At 44.1% G+C, this 27,287-nt stretch overlaps 1 protein-coding gene and 1 long non-coding RNA gene across 3 annotated transcripts in view; one reads left to right on the forward strand and one right to left on the reverse strand.

Moving 5' to 3' along the window:
- LOC137521305 (uncharacterized) overlaps positions 1 to 27,287 on the forward strand; it is a 114,606-nt gene that overhangs the window by 82,643 nt on the left and 4,676 nt on the right. The gene's annotated exons all lie outside the window — the stretch shown is intronic.
- Positions 1 to 27,287, reverse strand: part of ADAMTS8 (ADAM metallopeptidase with thrombospondin type 1 motif 8) — a 117,947-nt gene that overhangs the window by 76,678 nt on the left and 13,982 nt on the right. For both annotated transcript variants that reach the window (XR_011022088.1, XM_068240391.1), the window contains exon 2: positions 6,418 to 6,657. Coding sequence is in view for 1 of the 2 variants with exons in the window: in XM_068240391.1 (XP_068096492.1) it covers positions 6,418 to 6,657 (240 nt within the window). In the remaining variant the exon portion in view is untranslated. The remainder of the gene's footprint in view (positions 1 to 6,417; positions 6,658 to 27,287) is intronic.

The raw sequence follows: 27,287 nt of genomic DNA on the forward strand, positions 1-27,287 counted from the left end.
ATTAAAGACAGGAGATAAGCTTAGTGAATTGAGGCCAATGTTTCATTTTCAATTTAAAATAACTTTCCAGCACTTTTCAACTAAAAAAGCACCAAAAAGTAGGTGAAAAGGTGCTATCAAAATTATTTTGAGTATTTTCTTGCTTTCTGGTGGCTTAAATTGCATTTTATTGACAAGTTTAAAAATATCACCCAGGAGAAAACTCTAGAGAAAAAGTTAATTGCATATGGGCCAATGTGTCTGGATGTTACGCTGGGAATACACGGTTCGTTTCTGCCCGCTCGATTCTGCAGTTGATTCTCTTCTGCTCCTTTTTCTTATCTTTTTCTATTCACCTCTATGAGAAATCAAGCTGCGAAACGATCGAACGGGAGATCGGACATGTCGTAAATTATCGAGCCATCTAAATGGCTCAAAAACGAACCATGTATTCCCAGCATTAGAGACATCTGTTGTTCATCACAATCCCTGATTACAATCTCATGTATATAATCATTTTATACAGACTGGCGAGTGTTGAACCACTTGCCGACCGCTCACAGCCTATGGGCGGCGGCAAAGTGGACGCCGAAAGGACCGCAATACGCCCAAGGGCATTGCGCCCTTTCGGCATGCCGGGGGAACAATCGCGTCATTGATGATGCACGCTTCCCCCGGCAACTGGCTCCGCCCACCCGCAAACACCCCGCCGCCCAATCACTCCCCTAATCACCCATCAATCACTCCCTGTCACTATCTGTTAACACTATTTTTTATTAGGTCCCTAACTGCACCCTGGGGACTCCTGATCACCCCCCCCCCACACCCTCAGATTCTCCCCAGACCCCCCCCCCTGTGTACTGTATGCAGCTATCCTCCCTGATCACCTGTCAATCACCTATCAATCACCCATCAATCACCCCCTGTCACTGCCACCCATCAATCAGCCCCTAACCTGCCCCTTGCGGGCAATCTGATCACCCACCCACACCAATAGATCGCCCGCAAATCCGACGTCAGATCACCTCCCAAGTGCATTGTTTACATCTGTTCCTTACCCTAAACACCCACTAATTACCCATCAATCACCCCCTATCACCACCTGTCACTGTTACCCATCAGATTAGACCCTAATCTGCCCCTTGCGGGCACCCAATCACCCGCCCACACGCTCAGATTACCCTCAGACCCCACCTTATCAATTCGCCAGTGCATTATTTACATCTGTTCTTCCCTGTAATAATCCACTGATCACCTGTCAATCACCTATCAATCACCCATCAATCACACCCTCTCACTGCCACCCATCAATCACCCCCTGTCACTGCCACCCATCAATCAGCCCCTAACCTGCTCCTTGCGGGCAATCTGATCACCCACCCACACCATCAGATCGCCTGCAGACCCACCGTCAGATCGCCTCGCAAGTGTATTGTTTACATCTGTTCTCTCCTCTAAACACCCACTAATTACCAATCAATCACCCTCTGTCACCACCTGTCACTGCTACCCATCAGATTAGACCCTTATCTGCCCTTAGGGCACCCAATCACCCGCCCACACCCTCAGAACGCCCTCAGACCCCAGCCCTGATCACCTCGCCAGTGCATTGCTTGCATCTATTCCCCCCCACTAATCACAACTTGAGACACCCATCAATCACCTCCTGTCACCATCTGTCACCCCCTAGCACACCTACCCATCAGATCAGGCCCTAATTTGCCCCGTGTGGGCTCCTGATCACTCGGCCAAACCCTCAGATCCCCCTCAGACCCCCTTCCGATCACCTCCCCAGCGCATTGATTGCATCTAATGTCCCCTCTAACCACCCCCTGAGACACCCATCAATCACCTCCTGTCACCCCCCTAGCACTCCTATCCATCAGATCAGGCCCAATACAACCTGTCATCTAAGAGGCCACCCTGCTTATGACCGGTTCCACAAAATTCACCCCCTTATAGACCACCTGTCATCAAAATTTGCAGATGCTTATACCCCTGAACAGTCATTTTGAGAAATTTGGTTTCCAGACTACTCACGGTTTTGGGACCGTAAAATGCCAGGGCAGTATAGGAACCCCACAAGTGACTCCTTTTTAGAAAAAAGACACCCCATGGTATTCTGTTAGGTGTATGACGAGTTCATAGAAGATTTTATTTTTTGTCAAAAGTAAGCGGAAATTGATTTTTATTGTTTTTTCACAAAGTGTCATTTTTCACTAACTTGTGACAAAAAATAAAATCTTCTATGAACTTACCATACACCTAACGGGAAATACCTTGGGGTGTCTTCTTTCTAAAATGGGGTCACTTGTGGGGTTCCTATACTGCCCTGGCATTTTAGGGGCCCTAAACCATGAGAAGTAGTCTAGAAAACAAATGCCTCAAAATGACCTGTGAATAGGACGTTGGGCCCCTTAGCGTACCTAGGCTACAAAAAAGTGTCACACGTGGTATCGCCGTACTTAGGAGAAGTAGTATAATGTGTTTTGGGGTGTATTTTTACACATACCCATGCTGGGTGGGAGAAATCTCTCTGTAAATGGACAATTGTGTGTAAAAAAAATCAAACAATTGTCATTTACAGAGATATTTCTCCCACCCAGCATAGGTATGTGTAAAAATACACCACAAAACACATTATACTACTTCTTCTGAGCACGGCAGTACCACATGTGTGGCACTTTTTTGCACCCTTAGTGCGCTAAGAGGCCCAAAGTCCAATGAGTACTTTTAGGATTTCACAGGTCATTTTGCGACATTTGGTTTCAAGACTACTCCTCACAGTTTAGGGCCCCTAAAATGCCAGGGCAGTATAGGAACCCCACAAATGACCCCATTTTAGAAAGAAGACACCCCAAGGTATTCCGGTAGGAGTATGGTGAGTTCATAGAAGATTTATTTTTTTTGTCACAAGTTAGCGGAAAATGACACTTTGTGAAAAAAAAAAACAATTAAAATCAATTTCCGCTTACTTGTGACATGCCACCTGTCACCTCCTTTCAACCAAAAAGATGGCTGCCATCATGAAATCAAACATTTGCCTGTTCTTTTAAAACAGGGTGGGTAAGAGATTATATTACCTATCTATTTTAATTAGTAGGGTATTGTACCGTGTTAGCCATCAGTAAATGGTATCATCCTGATTTAAAACTTCTTTCTATTTTAATTAACATAACTAATGTAACTTAATGACAGTATGTTTGTTTAGGCTGTAATTCCTCTTTAAGCATAGCATCTGGGTAACAGAAACCTTTTACTCAAGTATCCTGTGGAGTAGCTCTCAGCTGCAACTTTACTGCTGATTCTGCTTTGATAATTATTGAGGTTGCCCCTATGTAGCTTAGCAGCAGAGGTCCTCCTGAGTATAAACCAGAAGGTCTTTGCAGACACTTTTTCCTCCTCCGCATAGCAGAAATGTTTTGTCTGAGAGACATAAGATGATAATCCAGAGACTAAAGGATGTTCTGGAAATAGCTGATTGTGATGTAATAGGGTGTTCAGGCAAGGCAAGGAATTTCCCCATTCTAAGGCGTCTCTCATACAGATGGCTGAACTGTGTACTCAACCTGTGAACTGCTGACCAGCGAGCGCCTTCCAGCTGCAATTTAATGCAGTCGAAATGTCCGGTTGTAACCCCATGTGTGTCAGCATGTTACAGGCGGGGTGGTTACGCCAGGGCTGGTTTCAGGTAAACTGGAGCCCTGGGCAAAAGTTAACATGGGGCCCCTGACCTTCCCCAATATAGCAGTATTAGGTGCCCTCTCCAGATTACAGCATTGAATATAGCTTCACCACCCCTCCTCCCCCCGTGATGGATAGCAGCATTAGGTGGCCTCAGTCCCCCCCATACAGCAACATGAGGGGTCAGCATCGGGTGGCCATTGTGAAGTGAAACTTTCTCATCTGTCCAGCTGGCACGCTACCCCTTTCTTCCTTCTGCATCCTTCTGACTCCATCCCCACTGGAGCCTTTTCTCCATTCACTGCTGGCATGTACATACTTACTGTAGGTAAAATACTGGCAGGTCACAGAGACAGAGACCCCTCCCAGATTGAGGCAGAAGGACACTGAAGGAAGAAAGGTGGAATGCACTGACCAGACAGATGAGAATGCTCCACTGTGTGCTTTCTACAGCAAATCAAGTCCTGGCGGGATCACCACTAACTTAATACGAGAGACCTGGGGGCCCCTACAGCTTGCTCTCGGGCCCTGGGCAATTACCCAGTTTGGACCTATTAATGCACACACTCTGGGTTACACAGCAGCAAAAGAACAACCTCATGTATCTGAGTGGCCGTGGCTGTCCTCAGATGTGACTTCAGGTGACAGATGCATCCCAACTGCCCCTTCCAGTGCCTGACGGGTGGACTAGACCTGCAGACAGGAGGTAGATTCACCCCCTGCAGCTGCCTATGTGAAACGGGCCTAACATGCTAAATTGCTCCCTTTCTTCTGTTTGTATAGTGGTGTTTGACAAGATACGTGTAGTGAAAGGAAAATGGAGGGTGCCACGTTTGCTCCCTTTTACAAATGTGAGTGGCCTGTGTTTAACACTGGTCTTTTGGCTTCAGTAGAGAAGCAAGCATGCAGCCATTGGAATAAGGCTAGCATTTTACAGGCCAATGTAGCAAGTTATTGATCGATGTGTAATCAGAAATCAATCCGGTAGTAGTGACTGAAAAAACAGTTGCCCCACTGAATCTTAAACAGATTTCTACTGAACAATGATTGAAAATCAATTCTACTGCTACTACCATGTTGCAGTATAGTATTGAAGTATAGAGCTATCTGGCTGGAAGTCCCATTACTGCCCACTTGTCAAAAATGTTCTTTTACAAGTGTTTGGAAGTTTACTGATTAATCATGCTAGGTTCAACAGATCATTGGCAAATTCAATCAAAGAAACACCTGTGAGGTAGTGTCAGGTAACCTGATCCCCACAGATATTCTGAATTTCCTAAAATACCAAGGAAAGAGGTTCGTCATCACAACATTTTTTCTTTCTTTTTCTTTGTAAAGGAAATGAAGTGGTAGCTATGTATCCCTCTCATTAGTTAATTTCTTAAAACTATAATCATAGGCTGCCCACAAACTGGGACATACGTTTCTGCAAGACAATAACTCTACAGTGGGCACAAACTCTTCACAACTATAGAAGGGTGATAGAAGTGATTGTCAAGTGTATTTAAAGAGCAACTGAAGAGATAGGTCTAGGGAGGCTGCCATGTTTATTTCCTTTTAAGCAATACCAGTTGCCTGGCTATCTTGCTGATCCTCTGCCTCTAGTCCTTCTAGCCATAGACCCTGAACAAGCATGCAGCAGATCAGGTGTTTCTGCATGCTTGTTTCTGGTGTTATTCAGACACTTCTGCAGCCAGCAGGGCTGGTATTGTTTAAAAGGAAATAAACATGGCAGCCTCCATAGTCTTTTCACTTCAGTTGCCCTTTAAAGTAGGAGAAGCTGCATGAGACTGTGCAGAGATCCATCTGTTTCTCCTCTGTTGGGCCCACCTTGGACATCACTATTCATTCACATATGGGCTACTATTGTCACCTGCTTATTATTAACCACAACTTGCAAACTAGGTTTCTTACTTGTTTTGACGGTCTCTAAAGTGAAGATAAAATGAAAGGATGTTTTGTATGCCCTTCCATTTTATGGCTGCACAAGGTGGTTTATATTGGCATGTAGAGCATGGGTATGTTGCCAATGTCACTGTCATGACAACTACAGGGTCTGGGTTATGCTTAGGTGAACCTTTGTAGAACCTACTTACACTCTTTTAAAGTACTAGAGCTTCTGTCGGTTTGTAACAGCCGGCGGGGATACCGCCACGGCGGAGAGCGGCATGGACGCCGTCTCCACGTGTCAGCCGGCGGCGGCCCCCGCCTCGTTGTTTCACACAGGTCCTTCGGCCGCAAACAGGGCACGCATTACGCGTGCGCGCGCCCGGTGGCAGGACATTTATGCAGCTAGACGAGGAGTCAGCTGGCTTGCCGGTCAGCTGAATCCAGCTAGCTCTCGGATTGGCTGGGTGGCTGGGTGGCGCTGCAGATGCGCTCCCAGCATATAAGGAGCTAGCTGTCAGTTGCTCCTCTTCTGCTGTCGTGAATACTTAGGTGTAAACGCTCAGACCTTAGCTCAGTTCCTAGGTGTTGATACCAAGGACGTCACAGAGGTTAGTCATACTTGTATTATTGGTGATTCTGCAGATCATCAATAATCAGGTATATATCTGTATTCTTGGTGATACTGCAGCTCACCAATAATCAGATTCTCTCTGTGTGTTGACACCGATCGTTACACGGCTCAAATAGTATAGTGTAACGAGTGCGCAAAACCAAGAGAAGACCCACTACATCATTCTATTCTAAAGTAATATGCAGTCTTTTGGAAATATAGCCACAAAAAATTCTACAGGATGTGCTGCATACCTGGCGGGTGATAAGGATGGCGGTGTCATAATGCTCAGGGTGGCGATCACTGGATGGGTTGTAGCTCTGCTGCCACCTGCAGAAGTTGCGTAGTGTTAGGCCACCATTGTCTGACACTTCTGGTCCGCTATCTTCATCCTCCACTACCAGGACTTTAACTACAATTAGGTTTACAGAATTCCTGAGGCTCGGGTGCTTGTAGATGCGGGAGGCCACTGACATCAGTGTTAGGAGGTGCAGCTGAAAGAGAGCAGTATGTTACTGACTGTCATATCATTAATTTTCAATACTTAAAGATTGTAGATGACTGTAAAGGAAGAGTCAAAGAAACTAGAGTGCCAGTGTCACCAAGCAGTAGATAATTCACATTTAGGAAGTTTAGTCATACATGGGACCAATTTTTGGGGGGCTGATTCACTCATATTGATTAAGTATGATTGTGAATATATGCAGTAAAGTGAGGAAGCTTTAAAAGGTAATGTAGCATGTAGTTTCTATTTATCTCAGTTCTGGTGCTATATATGATAAGGATTCATGCGAATTTTTTCCTTTTATTGTTTTACATTTTGTGATACACTGTAAGGTTCACATTGCTAATTAACCAATACTGTACACAGTCTTTCTGACTGCTCAACGAATGTATGTATTTTGGGTGTTCGATACAAGTTTCTATTTATCAGTTAACAATGTACAGAATGCATAAACAGAGAAAGCAACTAAATCCTATCAATATTTGGTGTCACATTGACCTTTAAAACAGCACCAATTCTCCAAGGTCCACTCACACCAGTAGAAAGGGCAGGGCCGAGGCAGAGGCGGGAGAGGCTCCAGCCTCAGGGAGAAGTGTAGGTGGGGGCGCACAACTCAGCAGCCAGGAAAGAGTCACTTATGTACCCTCTGAGAAAGGGTCCTCCCGAAAAGGCGCTGTCAGAGTATACCTTGGGGCTGGGGTCACACTCTTGTACATAGCATACTGTTTGGTTTGCTCATATCTGTACTGTTCACCATTATACTGTGTACTATTATGCTATTTGATTGATGTGTGCTTTCTGTGACTCCCCCCCTTGTTTCAGACTTACTGTCAGTCAGTGTGTCGTATGCCCAAATGACACTATAAGACATGTGATTGTTTGTATCTTTTTCAATACACAATTATTTGCATTCAATGCTGGTTTGCGAGTCAATTTATATACAAGTGTATGTGTAAGGCCAATGGCCTGGTTTATAGACTGAGATTTTTTTTCGTATTAATCAGGTGTGCAGACCTATTTTTCTAAAAGGCGCACAACTCCCTCCGCTATTATTCCCCTATTGTGTTTGAAGCAGAGATAAATAAGAAAAGGGGATACATGGCAGTGGCTGCAAGCCAGATAACTAGAGATTAAGGTTGTTGTGTGGGTTGGGGGCCCTGGGGCACCTCTTAAGGTGGCCACACACAATATAATAAAATGATCCGATTTTACGGCAATTCAATAAAAACGATCGGATCTCCCCAAAAAATCTAAAGCTTTTTTTTCATTCGACTGAAAAATCCGATCAGATTTCCAGTTTTCTTCGATTTTTATCGATCTGGAATACCAGATATTTTTCTTTAATCTATCTAAAGATTGTATTTGTGTGTGTTAGATTGTCAATTTATTCATATACACACCCTAGCAATTTTGTCAGTTTCCAATCATTTTTATCATAATTGGGGAAAAATTGAATATAGGTGTGTGGTACATTGGTCATATTTTTGAAATGATACAATCAGTCAAAAAAATTTATTGAAATTCTAAAATTGAACAGATATTTAAAAAATTGTATAGTGTGTGGCCACCTTTAGTCTAATAGAAATCCGCGTGTGACGGCTGGGGCAGGAGGGGTGGAGGGGCGCACTTTGGTGTCTCAGCTTTGGGTGCTGGAGGACCTTGTCCCAGCTCTGAGAAAGGGCACTCTACTATGCAAGTGACTGACACCGCATACCCACTTATGGCAGTTTTGCTCCTTTATCTCTTTTTAAGTACATGGATTTTGTTTTTAAAACTAGTGGTCACATGATCTGACAGCATCCTACATAGTGCGAAAATAGCCAAAGTGTGTTTTCTTTTGGTTTTGTACTTTGTGGTTTAGTAGTTCATAAATAAAATCCTCACTTTATAGCATCTTTTCACAGGTGTCAAACTTTTAGGCCCGTTTACACTTACGAGTTGCTCCGCAAAGATCGGCAACGCATAACGGGCTTTATTCACAAAAGCGTGATAATGCTTATCACGCCTGCGCTATGCTTCACGTGCGGTTCACTCACGCTCTGACAAAGGTTTGCACGCGTTAATGTTCGCTTGCGCGCACATGCGAACATTGAAGCGTGCAAACCTTTGTCGTAGCGCGAGCAAACCTTTACGCGCGGTAAACCGCGCGAGAAGCATAGTGCGGGCGTGATAATCACGCTTTTGTGAATCCAGGCCATTGTGTGCTGTATGCAAGGACATCAGAAGGGAATACATTGCACTGGCTGATGTTTCCACGTATGGGCTGTGCAGGCATGTTTTGCAATAATGCAATGTTGCTGCATGCATTTTGGCTTGCAGTGCAGTGCTGTCCAGTTCAGTCACTGAATGGAGTCAGCACTACAATAGAGGGTAACACAGGTCCCCTGCGTTGTACAGTGGAAACAAGGCCTTATACAGTATTGTGTTTGAGACTGTGTAACAATTTAAAGTTAATCAGGTCAGGTGTAGCAATACATTGTAATCGAGTGGAGGGTAATTGATGGCCACGCACAATGGGTTAATGCTGCATCCATCAGTTTAAAACTAGAAGCACAACAGTTTTTAGAGATGTATTCATTTTTCAAATTTCTGTTGAAATCTGGCCGAGGTCCAGTGCTGCAAGTTGGTACATCAATTACTACCCTCTGAACCATTTCCAGTCAGAGAGTTACTGATTGCTTGCCAGACTGGGCTGCATCTAACCTGTGATCATCTAGCTCAACCACTCCGAAGAGTATTGTTATAGCAATTGAATGCTGTTTTGATTACACTTAAAAATATTCAGTTTGCATGTCATCATTTTCATACACAGATCTGTAGAATTTCTCTCCAATGAACTGTTGGCCTTTTTTTAATTAATGTAGTTGTCAGTCTGATCATCAGAAAAGCTTAGTTATTTTTGAAGAAATAATGTCACTTTTTAGATCACCATATCGATAAATGTGGCAGTTAGATATTCAGTACCGTGAGCCCTAACAACATTGATGGTACATGTGTACATTTACAGAAAAAAAAAGACTGTTAGAAAATGTGAGTTGCAGATATTGCGTGTTTCCATACAGGTTGTCAAAACATTTAAAACATTTTTAAATGTTACAATTATTGGTGCTTCATATGAGGGCACTTATGTATTGATAGAGAGCCTCAAAGAAGCTGCTGATCCTGGCTGCATAAGTAAATTGTTATTACGTGTTGATATCGTGATATAATCTCTCAAGTCTCTATATAAAGTACTAACATGGGTGGAGGATACAGAAGCATAAATGGCAGGGGCATAGAGGCCACGGTCACAACGGTCGTCTGTGTGACCAGGCCCGGGGCTCCTCTGGGGCCAACTCGTCCTCCCTACCTACTGCGTGTGGGGACTCAGCAGCGAGCACATGATGAGCAGCGAATGAGGAGGTTATCAAATACTCACATTGCCGGGATCCAGCTCCCCATTTACGACTTACTTCCTGCATTCTAGAGGGCGCTGCTACTGTAAGATGGAACGCAAGAACAGGAAGGAGTAAGTACATGCAGCACATCGATCCTGACAATGTAAGTAACTGATGACCCCCTCAGCCACTGCTTGTGTGCCCGACACTGTGTGCCCCCTCCGTCTGGTTACCTATACTGGAACACCTAAACTGAGGGCACCTATTCCTTGCTACCTAAACTGAGGGCATCTATTCCTGGCTACCTATACTGGTGGCATCTATTCCTGGCTACCTATACTAGGGGCACCTATACCTAACTAGCTACACTGGAGGCACCTCTTCCTGGCTACCTATACTGGGGGCATCTATTCCTGGCTACCTATACTAGGGGCACCTATACCTAACTAGCTACACTGGAGGCACCTCTTCCTGGCTACCTATACTGGAGGCACCTATTCCTGGCTACCCATACTGGGGCACCTATCCCTGGCTACCTACTGTATACTTGGGCACCTATTTCTGGCTACCTACTGTATACTCAGGGCATCTATGCCTGGATACCTGTACTGGAGCATCTATTCCTGGCTACCTATACTGGGGACACCACTTTCTGGCTACCTATACTGGGGTACCTATTCCTGGGGTACTGAGGTCTGTAGCTACGCCATAAATGGGAAGCAACTACAAGAAACAATGAGGAAAGATCCCTGCAGGGAAAACCTGGATTAAATTATGCACATTGAGTGCTGAATTTAAAGTGTGTATGAGCCGTTTCCTAAGTATTTCTACAATTTCTAAATCTGCTCCCTTCCCCACAGCTGAAGGCAAATCATGTATGTTTAAATTTATCTACATGTATTTATCTATTTATCGATCTATTAGTGTTATGCCTTGGAATAGTAGTTATATGATCTCAGCAGCATTCAGACACTTCTGTGCGGAAGTGTACAACTTCCCCATCCCCATCGCAACTTTCCCATCCCAGCTGTAAGCTCTGCAGTTTTTACAGCCAAAGCAGACAGAAGGCACAAAGGCACAAAGACAGAAATTATCATCAGGGATGCAGAAAAAGGACACTCATACAGGAATTTAAAATTTCAGCACATACTGAAATTAATTTCTGGTAATAATATGCAAGTAGATTTCAGCCTGGCCATATGAACAACAGTACTGCCCTATTTCTGTGACAGAAGATGCACTTTGAAGGGTGCACTTGAAGGTTTCAAAGGTTGGAGAGTGACAAGTGTTATGTGAAAGGAAATTCATAAAAAATGGGGGCTGCTCATGAAATTTTACACTTCTGACAAAACTATTCACATCTGAGTCTGACCTCTGAGTTGCACCACTATGGTCCTTTCCTGGCACCTCTATGGTCCCGCCCTGATGCCTCTGTGCTCCCTTTATGACACCTTTGGTCTGCTGCGCTTACCCTGCCAAGAGGGGGGAGCAGGGAGGGGAGCCCCGGGGAGAGGGAGTCCTAGTGAGGAAGCGCCTCCCCCCTCCATGACAGTGCCCCCCTCTCTCACAGTGCCCCGGGCAGAGCCCTGCCTGGCCAGCCTCTAGAAACAGGGCTGAATTTAATACTAAAAGATTGTAATTTGTTATTATGGATAACATTAACAGTTCTTCCTTCACATGCTCCTATAAAGAAGAAAAGGGCATTTACAAATATCATTTGATGACATCACTGGCTAAAGGCTATTTGCATTGCTTTAATTCCCTTTGGCAGGAACAAGAATTTGAATAGAACTGAACCGTTCAGTTATTATGGCTGCTCATCACTATTAGATCTGTTCTATTAACAAAATCTTTGTCATCTTGGCCTGAATATAGAAAATGCAACTGCAGAATTAACACTGCCTTTATCCATCATCCTACTAACATATTTTACTTGCAGATCTTACCAACTGGGGTCCAAATGGCGAGGCAGCAGAATTTGGTGCAATTACTGCATGCCTAATTTGGGCACCTTTTTAGCCGGGTGCCACACAAACTAGTAAAAAGAAGGGTCATTTGGCAATCCCCGAATTATGTTTACCCCCAAGTTGCTACAATTTGAATGGGGAATAGTATTCAATGTGGGCCTGGAGTTTGTGCAGGGGCAGAGTGAGCCATTTTTCTGCACCCAAATGGTCCACACAGATAATGAATGAACTTTTCGAATGTACCGAATTATGGAGCAGAGTGGTAGGTATACACAGATAGGCACCCAATATAACAAGTTAGAACTCCTTATTGAAGAAAACGTGCAAAGATAAATCATACACAACCATCAGGTAATGCAGCTTACTTAGAACAAAGACTAACACAGAATGAATGCAGGAAATACCATAGAGGTCATCACAGCAAATTACAGACAATGACATCTTGTGGTTGCTTTACTTTACTGCAGTTTAAGTAATATTGTTGTTAAATCTAACACTCAATGCAGTTTCTGTGATTGCTGATGAAAATAATCATCACTGAATGGCTTTTTAATGCGGATAACATACTGTATTATTTATTGTTCAGAAAACAAAACTGAGGTTGTAAGGTCGATCATTTTTGGAGTAACGAAGACCAGAAAAACTTCTTCAATTGAAGAACAGGTGATAGCATTTGTTCAGTGCCTTCCCACCCATGATGCCAAGTGACGCATTTGCATCAGGTGGCATGGGGGCAGGAGGGGCTTCTTGCCTGCCTCCCTCCCATCCTCCCTGCGGCCGCCAATCGTATTACCTTCTAGGCAGCCGCTTCCTCTACATTTACCATCCCCGTGCATGCCCCCACTGCTCACCACTACACACAGACCTCAGATCAGAGAGACCCACTGAGCCGCTGTGACAGGACAGCAGCCCGCCTCCTATCAGTGCTTATATGGGGGGGGCAACTATACTACCTATACTGGGGCAACTATACTAGCTATCTATACTTCAATCCAAATACAAGCTGTGCGTCTGAATCGTCCTTACTAGACACAGTATGGAGATCTCCCTATAAAAGAAAATAAAATCAACCTGGCCCAGACGGTTTTAGAGCAATATATTATAAGAAATTAAGCGATGTTCTTGCCCCTAAACTAGTTAATGCTTTTAATAGCATTCTCAAGGGTGCCAAGTTCCACTCTGACTCTATTACCACCTCCATTAGTATGCTCCCTAAACCCAATACAAATAACCAACTTTCGTCTAATTTTAGACCAGTTTCAATTTTAAATATAGACGTTAAACTCTTAGCCAAAATCCTTGCCACTTGACTCAACACGGAAATTTGCTCCCTCATACACAATGACCAGGTAGGATTTATGCCCCATCGGCAAGCAGGTGACAGTGTAAGACGCCTCCTTCAAATCATTCATCACGCACGTTCTTCTCACATTCCCTCCATGTTGCTTTCCTTAGACATCACAAAAGCCTTTGACTCAGTATCCTGGAAATACCTTATTACAATACTGGGAAATGGGGTTTTGGAGACCACTTTATTACATGGATACTCTACTTTCTTAGCCTTTATAAATTATAACGGCTTCCGATCTCCCTTCTTCAAAATCACAAGAGGTACTCACCAAGGCTGCCCCCTATCTCCCCTACTATTCGCCCTTGCAATAGAGCCCCTAGCCATCTGAATTAGAAACTCAAAAGAAATTAATGATATCCCAATCAGAAAAAAGGAATTTAAGGTTAACCTGTTCGCTGATGACCTAGTCCTTTGTATCTCTCGCCCCACGAATTCTCTCCTCGCCCTCAATAAGCTCCTATCTTCCTTTGGAACTTTCTCAGGCTTACGGGTAAACCCCGATAAAACTAAAGCATTAAATATCTCGCTACCACATAGACTTATGCAAGTTCTTCAGGACGCCTTCGAGTTCCAATGGGAGCAACATAAACTCCCATATTTAGGTATCTACCTTACAAAATCATATGAAACTTTATTCCACCATAATTAACCAGCATTAGCAAAAGAACTGCTCTAACTCCTGGAATGCTGGAAGAGATACTCCATTACCTGGTTAGGTAGAATTTCAGCGATTAAAATGACGCTTCTCCCAAAACTTCTCTATGCCTTCCGCATGCTGCCTATCTCACTGTCGCCCTCTTTCCTCAACAACATTCAAAGCAAGCTCAACCACTTCATTTGGGGTTCTAAAAATCCAAGGTTTCGTAGTCTCTACTTAGTCCGATTAAGACATGACGGAGGCCTAGGTGTACCTAACCTTAAGTCTATTACAAGGCAGCACAGATCTCCCCACTAACCCTTTGGCATCTAGGCACTAACAGACCCTCTTGGGTTGATATTGAAGAAACCCTCATTAATCCAATCAAGCCCTCCAATCTTCTTTGGATCACTGCTGCCGATAGAAGCTCAATTACTAATCCCATCATCAAACATTCACTGTCAGTTTGGGATAGTTGCAAATACTCTGGGATCTCCTTTCCCCCCATAGACCATTGGCCTTCTTCATGGGCAATCCCTCTTTCCCCGCGGCTTTGGAATCCCCGGCCAGCTTCCGCTGGTGGGTTACTTCAGATCTCACTAAAATCTTTGACCTTTCCACTGACACTGGAATGAAGTCTTTGGCTTCCCTATGGGAGCACAAACGGCTTCCCCCTAACGAAACCTTTCGCTTTTTGCAGATCTCCCATTTCATCAAAGTGCACCTTTCTTATACGGATTCCCCATTAACTAGGACCCTATTTGAACATATTTGTGCCTCAGACCCGCTTTCCTCAGGTATCATCTCATCTATATACAAATCACTATCCCATGAACAATCTAAGCATAAGCCAAAGTATATCACTGACTGGGAGAAAGACCTAAATGTTTCAATAGATTCTGAAGATCTTTCAGATATCTAGACCAATATCCCCAAAATCTCTATCAATGCTGACTTAGTTGAAGTAAACTACAAATTACTTTTTAGATGGTATATGGTCTCCTCCCGGCTGGCTAAATTTAATAATGATATTTCTCCCAATTGTTTAGGGGATGTAACTCTCTTGGCACACATGATCACGTTTGGTGGAAATGTACTAAAGTTCGTCGACTCTGGCTAAGGGTGTGTACTTGGGCCTCTTCCTTAGTTAATCAACCAATACCTAAAAATCCTGTCCACACTTTATTAGGCCTCCCTTATCCTAACCTTACTAAACCACAAAACAAGTTAGTTAATTTTATCTTTACCGCTACTAAGCTGACAATAGCAGCTGCATGGAACTCCAAAATGGTTTCCTTTGACCTAGTTAAAAATAGATTAGGCCGCATTCTCTTTTTTGAAAAACTGCGAGCTAGGCTTGAGGATAATATGGCTAAATTTAAAAAAAAATATGGTCTCCGTTCATAGAGTACCTTTTGGGGGTAGACAATAGCATCAGAGTTGCCAACCTCTAGCCCCGCCTTGGATCCCAAGTCATGCCTAACTCGCCTCAGCTGATCTTCGACACTGTTGGCTCTCCTCGTCCCATACCTTAACCCTTTCTCCATACCTTTTCCCTTACTTGTCTCTCTCTGCTCCCTCTTTCTGTTCAATCCTATCTTTATATCCCTTGCTCTAGAAGCACCTTTTAACTATATGTACCTTATCTTCTTAAGCACAAGAGGCGGATTATACCCGCAGCCCACCCTTGCCTCCACTGGGAGTCAGGTTACATTAGCCTCCCACTATATCTTAACGAAATAGGCTCCTACCCAGCCAGAATTCTGGTTTAATGAATGGGTGAGAGATATTTTGTTTACATTATATACACACCAGCTACCTTTTTCATGCAAGAACACTAAATAAGTTATGCTATAACTATGGTCCATCGTTCTATTTAGTGTTTCTGATTATACATTTTCTGACGCTCAATGGATATACCTCCCCCTTTGTTTTTGTCCACTATTGTCTCATTCCAATTTTGACACTAACTTGTCTTTGATTATTATTCTTCATGATTGTTACTGAAGTTTTGTTTATAATTGTTGTACACATCTTGCTTTATAAAACCCAATAAAAACTATTGAAAAAAAAAGAAAATAAAATAAAATGTGCACATAGTGCCTGTAATGGTTGGGTGTTTAGACTCAGACGTCTGATTATTAGATGATCTGCAGTATCACTAATAATACAGACGCTATACCTGATTAATAGGTGATCTGCAGAATCACCAATAATACTAGTATAGCAGACACTGACTGTGTGAGTGAGAGGGTGAATCTACAAACAGTATAGCAGACACTGACTGTGTGAGTAGTGATTGGTGCAACCATAACTCTATTAGTTTTGCGAGACCTTACCAGAGGAACTGGTAACGTACTATCAGTACACTGACTGTATAGATTTGATCAAACCTTCCCAGAGGAGCTGGAGAAGGTACTAACAGAGAGAGTACAGAAATAGTATTGCTGGTCTATACCAGGGGAGCTGGTAAGCGACCAATAATAAATCAGAAAAACAATCACACAGACCTTTTCCAGCAGGGCTGGATAGGTCTGACTAGGAGGATACGGTAATAGGCTGACTAGTCCTTACCAGAAGGGCTGACAAGGAACTAGTAGAACAGGAACTGAAGAGTAGCTAGACTTGACCTTCCCAGCGGAGCTGGAAAGGTATAGCAGGTGACTTAGATAGCTTTGGCTAAACCTTCCCAGAGGGGCTGGGAAAGTACTATCAGTCACAAGGCGGCACCTTACCAGTGGAGCTGGTGGGTATAGTGCACCTCACCAGTGGCAAGGGCCCACTGGTGAGTAGAATGGTCAGACAGGCATGGTTCGGCGACAGAGAGGCAATATCAGTACAGAATCGTGAGGCAGAAGGATAACGAGTAATCAGGCAGAGGTTTAGCAACTAGTCAGATAGGCAGAAGTACAGTAACGTTAGGCAGGAAGCAAGGTCAGAGGTATAGCCAGAATCATACACAGGAATCAATACAATATATAATAATCCTAGTCTTGGTGTGAAGTCCTTGGTTTCAACACCTGGCACTAGTCTAAGGTCTGAGCGCTAACAGAAAGTATTCACGACAGCAGACAGGGAATGAATGAAGACTGGAGGCTTAAAAAGCGAAGGAGACCTCACAGGCACGCCCCCTGCAATCAGCCAATCCGGGGCGCCGTGAGTCTCCTCTGACGTCAGCCGACCAGCAGGTCAGCTGACGCGCCTCCTCCCAGCATAAAGGTCCTGTCTGTGCGCGTGCCCGCGCGAGACAGCGACCCTATGGTAACCTGACAATCCCGTCCTCTGCGTCCTGGACGCCGGAGGAACGGGTAGGGGCACGGAGGCAGCTGCGGCGGCGGTGCTGTTCGCCACAGCTGCCCCTTCATTCGTCACAGTACCCCCCCCCCCCCCCTCTAGGCGTGGACTCCGGACACGCACCACCCGGCCTATCTGGATGCAAGTTATGAAACTCCTCCCTGAGTTCACATGCATGCGAGAGACCGGTACCCAAGATCTATCTTCTGCACCATACCTTCGCCAGTGGACCAGATACTGCAAAGAATTATGCACCGGCCGAGAATCCAAGATCCGTTCTATCTCGTATTCTGGTTCCCCATCAACTACCACAGGGGGGGGGGGGGGGGGGAGTGGAGTCCACACACACAGCAGGCTTTAAAAGGGACACGTGAAAGGTTCTACCACCCCTGAAACTGGGTGGGAGCGAGACCACGTAAGTAACATTGTTAACTTTCCTGGAAATAGGGTATGGTCCTATAAATTTAGGACCTAACTTGACAGAAGGCTGTTTCAATCCCAGATGTCTAATAGAGACCCATACAAAATCACCTGGAGAGAATTCCCACTCCACTGACCGTCTCATGTCTGCCTGTTTTTTCTGTGTGGCAAAGACCTTTTTCAAATTCCCCTTAACCATTTCCCATACTTCCTTCAAAGCCCCTTGCCATTGCTCCAAAGCCGGAAATGGAGAGGATACCACCGGCAGAGGTGAGAATTTCGGTGATCTTCCTGTGACAATCTTATAGGGGGAGAACTCCGAAGAGGCACATTTCAAATTATTATGGGCGAACTCCGCATAAGGCAGGAATTTTACCCAATCCGTCTGGGTCTCAGCCACATAACATCTAAGAAATTGCTCTAAAGCCTGATTGACCCTTTCCGTCTGTCCGTTCGTCTGTGGGTGGTAGCCGGAGGAAAACGATAACTTAATTCCCAAATGATGACAGAATGATTTCCAAAAGTGGGAAACGAACTGGACTCCCCTATCTGACACGACACTTTCTGGAATCCCATGCAGTCTGAAAATATGTTGTATAAACAACAGTTCTTCTAGTTCCTGTGCTGTGGGGGGTCCATTCAAGAGAATGAAGTGTGCCATCTTACTAAACCTGTCGACTACCACCCATATGACTGTTTTACCATCCGAGGCAGGCAATTCGCCCACGAAGTCCATGGACACATGGGTCCATGGTTGGTCAGGTAACGGAAGTGGCTGTAAGGTACCCACAGGAGCCCGCCGGGATGCCTTACTTCTAGCACAAATGGAGCAGTTGCCCACAAATTCCCTACAATCTGAGACTATCGAAGGCCACCATACACAGCGATCTAATAACTCCTGCGTACGGGCAATCCCCGGGTGACCAGAATTCTTATGGGTATGAAAAAATGTGTAGCATCTTAAGCCTGAACTGTAGCGGTACAAAGAGAACCCCCTCAGGTTTCCCCTCGGGGGCCTCCTGTTGGAACGGACTCAATACAGGTACCCAATCCACCCAATTGTCCAACTCAGGGGATTCAGAGACAGAATCAGGAATCCCCTCCACCTGAGCCTCGGTAGCGGCTATGGTAACGTTCTCTAAACAATTAACATGGCAGTATGGAGACCAGCTCAACAACTGTCTGTAACTCCAGTCTATGTGAGGAGAATGTTTCTTTAGCCAGGGCATCCCTAAAATGACTGTGGAGGTGGACATCTCGAGCACCAAAAACTGTATCTGTTCCCTATGCAACACCCCAAGCTGACATGACAATACAGGAGTCTGAGTAATGCTCTGCTTAATGGGTAGTGGAGAATGATCCACTGTAATCATGACCTGTTGGCCCACAGAAGTCAACGGAAAGCCAAACTTATTGGCGAAGTCTTGAGACATAACGTTAACTGCTGAACCCGAATCTATAAACGCCTGAGTGGAATGCACTTGTCCCTCCCACGCGATAGAGCACGGGAGCAATAACCGCTTGTTGCTTAGAGGTATGACTGGATCGCCTAGAGTAGTACCTCCAGCTACTCCTAGGCGATAGAGTTTTCCGCCTTCTTGGGACAAGCAGAGACCATGTGTCCTTTGTCAGCACAGTACATACATAAATTTTCCTTACGTCTTCTATTCCTCTCGACCTCTGAAAGCTTGGCGTGCCCAATCTGCATTGGCTCGTCAGGCCGTGGAGAGGAAGCCTCAGGCACTGAAAATGTACATGAAGCAAATCTCCCTGAAGGCTTCGCTCGAGTTTGTTTCTGATAGCAAACCCGTCTATCTATTTTAATTGCCAAAGATATGGCCTCATCCAATGTTTTGGGCTTAGGATGACCCAACATGAGATCAGCTACAGCATCGGATAACCCTGACAAAAATCAATCAAGAAGTGCATAATGCCCCCATCTAGCTGACAATGCCCATCTCCTGAACTCAGCTCAGCAAGTTTCGACGGGATTGTGTCCTTGCCTGAGGGTCTTCAATTTCCTCTCTGCGGTTACTGCCAAATCAGGGTCATCGTAAATTACTGCCATAGCTTTAAAGAAATCTGCCACTGAGACCAAGGCCTCATGCCCCGTAGGGAGACTGTAGGCCCAGGACTGTGAATCTCCAGACAATAATGTCTTAATAAAAGTGACCCTCTGACCTTCTGTACCTAAAGAAATGGGACGTAATTCAAAATATGATAAACATCTATGTTTAAAATTATGGAAATCCGAGCGATGCCCTGAAAATTTCTCAGGTGGGGGCACCCTAGGTTCAATCACAGGAGGGGGTGACACTGATGCAACAGGATCCTTCAAATGGCTCACCGTCTAAACTAGCTGGTCAACTTGGGTCTGCTGAACGTTCACCGTCTTAATGAGATCATTAACGGTGGTGGTCAGCAGATCAACCCGACCACATAGTGCCTCCATTTTAATATATCTGGTCTGCTGTTCTGTAACGGTTGGGTGTTTAGACTCAGACGTCTGATTATTATGTGATCTGCAGTATCACCAATAATACAGACGCTATACCTGATTATTAGGTGATCTGCAGAATCACCAATAATACTAGTATAGCAGACACTGACTGTGTGTTAGTAGTGATTGGTGCAACCGTAACTCTATTAGTTTTGCGAAACCTTACCAGAGGAACTGGTAAGGTATTATCAGTACACTGACTGTATAGATTTGATCAAACCTTCCCAGAGGAGCTGGAGAAGGTACTAACAGAGAGAGTACAGAAATAGTATTGCTGGTCTATACCAGGGGAGCTGGTAAGCGACCAATAATAAATCAGACAAACAATCACACAGACCTTTTCCAGCAGGGCTGGATAGATAGGTCTGACTAGGAGGATACGGTAATAGGCTGACTAGTCCTTACCAGAAGGGCTGGCAAGGAACTAGTAGAACAGGAACTGAAGAGTAGCTAGTCTTGACTTTCCCAGCGGAGCTGGAAAGGTATAGCAGGTGACTTAGATAGCTTTGGCTAAACCTTCCCAGAGGGGCTGGGAAAGTACTATCAGTCACAAGGCGGCACCTCACCAGTGGAGCTGGCAGGTATAGTGCACCTCACCAGTGGCAAGGGCCCACTGGTGAGTAGAATGGTCAGACAGGCAAGGTTCGGCAACAGAGAGGCAATATCAGTACAGAATCGTGAGGCAGAAGGATAACGAGTAATCAGGCAGAGGTTTAGCAACTAGTCAGATAGGCAGAAGTACAGTAACGTTAGGCAGAAAGCAAGGTCAGAGGTATAGCCAGAATCATACACAGGAATCAATACAATATATAATAATCCTAGTCTTGGTGTGAAGTCCTTGGTTTCAACACCTGGCACTAGTCTAAGGTCTGAGCGCTAACACAAAGTATTCACGACAGCAGACAGGGAATGAATGAAGGCTGGAGGCTTAAAGAGACTCCGTAACAAAAATTGCATCCTGTTTTTTTATCATCCTACAAGTTCCAAAAGCTATTCTAATGTGTTCTGGCTAACTGCAGCACTTTATACTATCACAGTCTCTGTAATAAATCAATGTATCTTTCCCCTGTCAGACTTGTCGAAGGCTGCCAAGTTCTTCAGTGTTGTGGTTCTGCTATGAACTCACCCTTCCAGGCCCCTCTCTGCACACTGCCTGTGTGTTATTTAGATTAGAGCAGCTTCTCCTCTTACAAGCTGGATAAACCGTCCTCTGAGCTGGCTGGGCTTTCACATACTGAGGAATTACAAACAAGGGCAAAGCTGTTTGCAGGAAGAAAAGAGCAGCCTGAAACTTCAGTGCATGGGGGAAAGAAACACACAAATGATCTCTTGAGATTCAAAAGGAATGCTGTATACAGCCTGCTTGTGTATGGATGTATTTTCTATGTGTGGACATACTGTACATCAACCTACTTCCTGTTTTGGTGGCCATTTTGTTTGTTTACAAACAAACTTTTTAAAACCGTTTTTTAACCACTTTTAATGCGGCGAGGAGCGGCGAAATTGTGACAGAGGGTAACAGGAGATGTCCCCTAATGCACTGGTAGGTTTACTTTTGAGCGATTTTAACAATACAGATTCTCTTTAAGAAGCGGAGGAGACCTCACAGGCATGCTCCCTGCAATCAGCCAATCCGGGGCGCCGTGAGTCTCCTTTGATGTCAGCCGACCAGCAGGTCAGCTGACACGCCTCCTCCCAGCATAAAGGTCCTGTCTGTGCGCGCGCCCGCCCGCGCGAGACAGCGGCCTATGGTAACCTGACAATCCCGTCCTCTGCGTTCTGGATGCCGGAGGAACGGGTAGGGGCATGGAGGCAGCTGCGGCGGCGGTGCTGTTCGCCACAGCTGCCCCTTTATTCGTCACAGTGCCCAGTACTGTTTCTAAAACCAACAGCTGACACCCCATGCTGCACTCCTGGTGGATGTGCCACCACCTGGGAAATACAACGGGTAGACCTCCCTTCGCGAGTTCACTCACCAACTCCAAACTTGTTTCATGCGTTTAAAAAATAAATCTGTACTCTCCAGGCAATATCTTCAATTGCCAATCAACAGATCCAGCTTTATTAAAAACTAACATCCATAGACAACTTGTAACAGACCTCTTAAAGCGGATCCGAAATGAAAACCTAAATATAACAAGTAACTTGTCTATATATCTTATCTAAAGTTTAGATAGTTTACACAGCATATCTAGCTGCAAACAGCTTCAAAAGTTTATGATTATTTATTCCTGTGATACAATGAGGGCAGCCATGTTCTGTTTGTCACAGACTGAGGGCTGGAGATGCTATCAGCTTGCCTGTATTTAAATTCAGTCCCCTCTCCTCCTCCCCTCTGCCTCTGAAATCAATAGCTAGTAACCTCCTCCTCCTCCTGCCCAGACTGAGCTCCCATAAGACCTTGCTACAGTGCCAAGGCACAAAAGGAGCTGGGGGCAAGGCTTGTTTAGTTTATAGGGAATCAGAGTATTAAACCAAAACAAAACAAAATTTGGCTTGAGGAATGCCCTATAAACTATATAAAAAGAACACAATTATGCAATGAGTAAAAGTTTATCTCGGATCCACTTTAAGCCCTGGCCGCGGCACACAGGGCAGTGCGTCCACACACTGTACCTATACTGAGACAACTACTCAACCTATACTGGGGCAACTATACTAGCTACCTATACTGGGGCAACTATACTGGCTACCTATACTGGGGACAACTATACCTGGCTACCCTATACAGGGGCAGCTATACTTGGCTACCTACCTACCTACCTATATTGAGGTTGAAACTTTCCAGGTGCTGTGCTATCATTCCAAATCAGGGGGAGGGGGTGCATCCTCACAAGTTTCCCTCAGGCAGCAAAAAGTCTAGAACCAACCCTGCACTTGTTATTCCAGGCTGCTGTCTGATTATGTCCTGTCCCTGTGTCAACTTATATTTGATGCATACTGTATTTCTGCCAGACTGCACTATTTCTTCCAAATAGCACATCTTGTGTGTGTTTTTGTGCATTGGAAGAATCAGGACGGGGCTCGCATTGATCCATTCCACATGCCCTGCTGCGCTCCCATCCATGTCCTCGGCCCCGCCCACATGTATCACAATTACCACTTATCTGTAAAGGACTTTCTTCTGATATGGGAATAGCACAGCACTGGTTTGACCCTCATGGGTTGGTTGACCGGATTCTGTGTCACGATAATCAGACTGTTCTGACATGTGGTCATTGTCAACACTAGATTTGTCAGAATCTTCCAAATCTGAGTTACTGTTGTCCTCCCAAACTGACTTCATAACATCTGCAGCACTGTATCTAGCATATCTCCCGCAGTTTGACATTACCACATAAAAATGGAGAAAAACGAGTAGTTATACATTGTTTCTCATGCAATAAAATGCCAAATATTTGGGGGTCTGTTTGAATCCCAGCGACAAAACAGCTGCAGTCAACATTCAAAATAAGAAAAGAATATTTGCTTTGGACTTATCATTGGTGAGGTAACAAAATCGTAAAATAATGGCTGTTAATATCTTCCAGTGTTTTTATAGCGCCAGCAAACTTCTGCTTGGGATCCAATCGGTCCTCTGCCGGCAGGATGAGGGTTAATAAACAGTGATGCCCCCTGATTTCCAGTAACATCAGTTCTCTTTTTCCCTGATAATAAGAACCACCAGCTGTGGCCTCTGTGCTGGAATCTTACTCAGGCCACATGCTTCTTTCTACTTGCTGTATATTTCAGCAGCCAACAAATCTGTCCCTCAATTTGGAGGAAGAGTGCCAGTGACACTTAAACAAGAAGTGATAGTTACACTTCTGTAAGGGCTACAATGAAATCATATTGCGTTCTGCGATTTGCTGTGTAAAATTGCCCTCAGGAGCAGAAATCTCATCATCAGAGAAACAAAAGAAACAACTAGGGAGACATTATGTATTCTTATAATGTAGTGCTAACATTTATTCTATAATGCACGAGGTGATACGCCTTGTTTGAAAACATCATCAGAATAATACAGTTTGCTCCTGACGATGTTATTGAATGCAGTCTGGTACATGTGGCATTCATTTCTTTCTGTTCACAGGAAGGTTTGTATTATTCTTGTGCATTATGTATGTTCTTCTGAATAGGTATTTTCCACTCCATCGCAATGACAGTAACTTTTCCTGTGATATAAATAAAATTACAAGTTTCTGCCATGACCCGTGTCCCAGGTCTATTTATACTGGTTGTCATAGTTACCTACAGTGACTCAGAAATACAATGAAATGTTCCAATCAGATGTCTAGACAAAAAGCAAGTACCGTGGCCAAAAGTATTGACCTACATAGTAAAAGTGCTTCATTCTTTCCTAAATTCAGTAGAAAGTCACCCTGGGCATTATTTTGTGCAATGATCATCTCATCACAAGCTTTTAAAAAAAAGGTTTGTGCTTCACCTACTAGGTGTTCCAACAGCCTGAAGCTAGTGCTTGCTTTGCCTGCAACATAAGAAATCCACCCATACAGACCAGTAACTCCTTAATGACTCCTAACCCCCACTGAAACACAAAGTGAGCTTTATAAGAACTTTACACCACCAGGCTGAGGTGCTAACTACCAGTTTCCAAGCAAGGAGAATTGGTCTATTGTAATCCTATAGTGAGCCCCAAGCTCCTCCAGGCCCCCAGTCTGTTTATCAGCTTCAGGACAGAGGGACATGTGAGTATATCGGCGATTGAATATGGCAAATGATGCAGGCAGACAGACAGAGTGATGGAAGGGATGCAAAACGGACATGCGATTGAGCTTACTGTGCCGTTTTGCATCTGCTTTAATGGGAACTAAGCCTTAAAGCGGAATATAACCCTGCATTTCAACTTTGCTCTAAAACATTATTTACAGCATATTATATGCAAAAAGCATTTTTTTTTTACTAGACCAGCATTGGAAGGGTTAAACACAGAGGTTTAAAGTTCCGTGGAGAGATATGCAGAAGTTCAGATTGTTACATTCTATTTAGTTAAATGTATCTATTGATAAATGTTACACACTCTTTGGCTGTCCTCCAGCTCCTTCTCAGTCAGAGAGAGTGAGTCACATTCAACACTTAGATACATTTATGTAAACAAAATGTATCTATGTCAGCTTCGGATGCGTCTGCAGAAATCTCCAGGAACTTTAAAGCTCTGTGTAACCCTTCCAATGCTGGTCTAGTAAAAAAAAAATGCTGGTTGCATATGATATACTGTAAATAATGTTTTAGAGTAAAGTTGAAATGCAGGGTTATATTCCGCTTTAATGCATGCAATCCAGTATACTGAGGAATGCAAAGATTTGTACATTGAGGAGACCAAGCAACCCCTGAGTAAATGTATGACCTGACATAGGAGCTAACAGTGCAGTCTTTCTACACCTCAAGGAGGATGGAAACCTTTTAGGATGGCCAGCCTACCATTCTTGGTAGAGAATAAAACTGGTTTGCAAGAGGGAAATATGGAGGCCAACTATGTCAGACTGGAACGACCATCTCTAAACAAAGTATTTTGCTATGTACAAACCATACAATTTTCTGGCAGATCTACTTGCCAGATCGATTATTTCCAACATGTCCAATCTGACCGGAAAATCGATCGAAATTCAGATCGGACATGTTGGAAATAATCAATCTGGTAGGTAAATCTGCCAGAAAATTGTATGGTACCTACCATTTGACACTATTTGTCATCAACATACAATATAGGACTTTTAAACAAATAACATCTACATAATAGTTTCAACTAGCTACACGGTTGGCTTAAAGGACACCTGAACCCACCCCAAAATTCTAAGGAAACATGACAATATGTCTATTATGGGATCCTGATTTCTGTGGTGAAATCTCTCCGTCAGCAGCTCTGCTCCTCTTCACCTTCCACAGTTGCATCTAATGTAATATTCTGTAATGAAAAATCCAGCAGGGAGGAGAGAGGAAACGAGTCGTGTCATTTCAGAGCGCGCTGCCAGCTCCATAGACCCTGACCTGGGCTCTGCCATAGGCATAATGTTATTACATCTATAGTGGTGCAGCAGGACTTTCAATGCACTTTGGTGCCCGAATAACGTGTCCCTTCAAGTTGCTGCATGTTCCTCAGAGTTTCAGTGGCAGTAGGGTGAGCCGTCATTCCAGGCAAAGTTATAATACTTACATAAGTGGTAACCCCTTGTGAGGGCCAGAGCAGGTGTGTGGAATTGGGAACCCCAGCACAGAAATAATCACCACTGGACTTTTCAAGAGAAATAAAAAAGCATTAGGAGTATTAATTTTCCAGTATCTCAGCCAAATAACATTTTAACATGCCCTTTCCAGACCATGTGAAATAATACAATATGATTGGTCCAATCTGAACATTCCTCTTACAAAGTTATCCTGCAGTGAGGGTGTGTTTTCCTCTGAACTTACAAATTAATCAGTGTCATATGAATAAAGGGACTGAATTCCATTGGGTGAAGAACTGAACTGTCCACAGATAAGACAGTGACTGCTTTCTTAAGTTGTTTACAATATACTGATCCAGTATGAAGCAGAATTAAATGTGAATGATGGATGAACTACAGTATACTGAGATACTTGTCTGCACTAGTCTTCCTACCTAGGAGCAGAATACTGAGACCCGGAAATGCTGCATTTCCTCCTCCTTTTATCAGTGTGGCACATTGTTAATGTACGCTCTGAATGATAATTCATTTAATCATCCCTGGAGCTGCTGAGTGATTGCCAGCCGTCCTCTGATTATCAGCTTCAGGGTAATGCATGGCACTCATTAACAGGTTTCTGTAACCAGATCCAATTTCTCCTATCGAAACTCCTCATGATTTTCCACATGACGATCCAGAGTGGTTACCAATGGAGAGTGATGCTATGCACTTGTAGGTGACCTTTTCCACCTCCTGATATATTTACGTCAACTTAATTTTTCATTGCAAGGACAGTACAAAGGACAAGAGGACATCAGCTGACAGGATAAAGGATAGATGAACACGTGAAATTCCCTACCATGTGACATAGTGACAAAAGCTAGTGGTTCAGAGTAAGTGACACCGCTCTAACCCCATACATGCCATTGA

The sequence above is a fragment of the Hyperolius riggenbachi genome, chromosome 6 (genome assembly GCF_040937935.1).
Source record: "Hyperolius riggenbachi isolate aHypRig1 chromosome 6, aHypRig1.pri, whole genome shotgun sequence".
NCBI lineage: Eukaryota > Metazoa > Chordata > Amphibia > Anura > Hyperoliidae > Hyperolius > Hyperolius riggenbachi.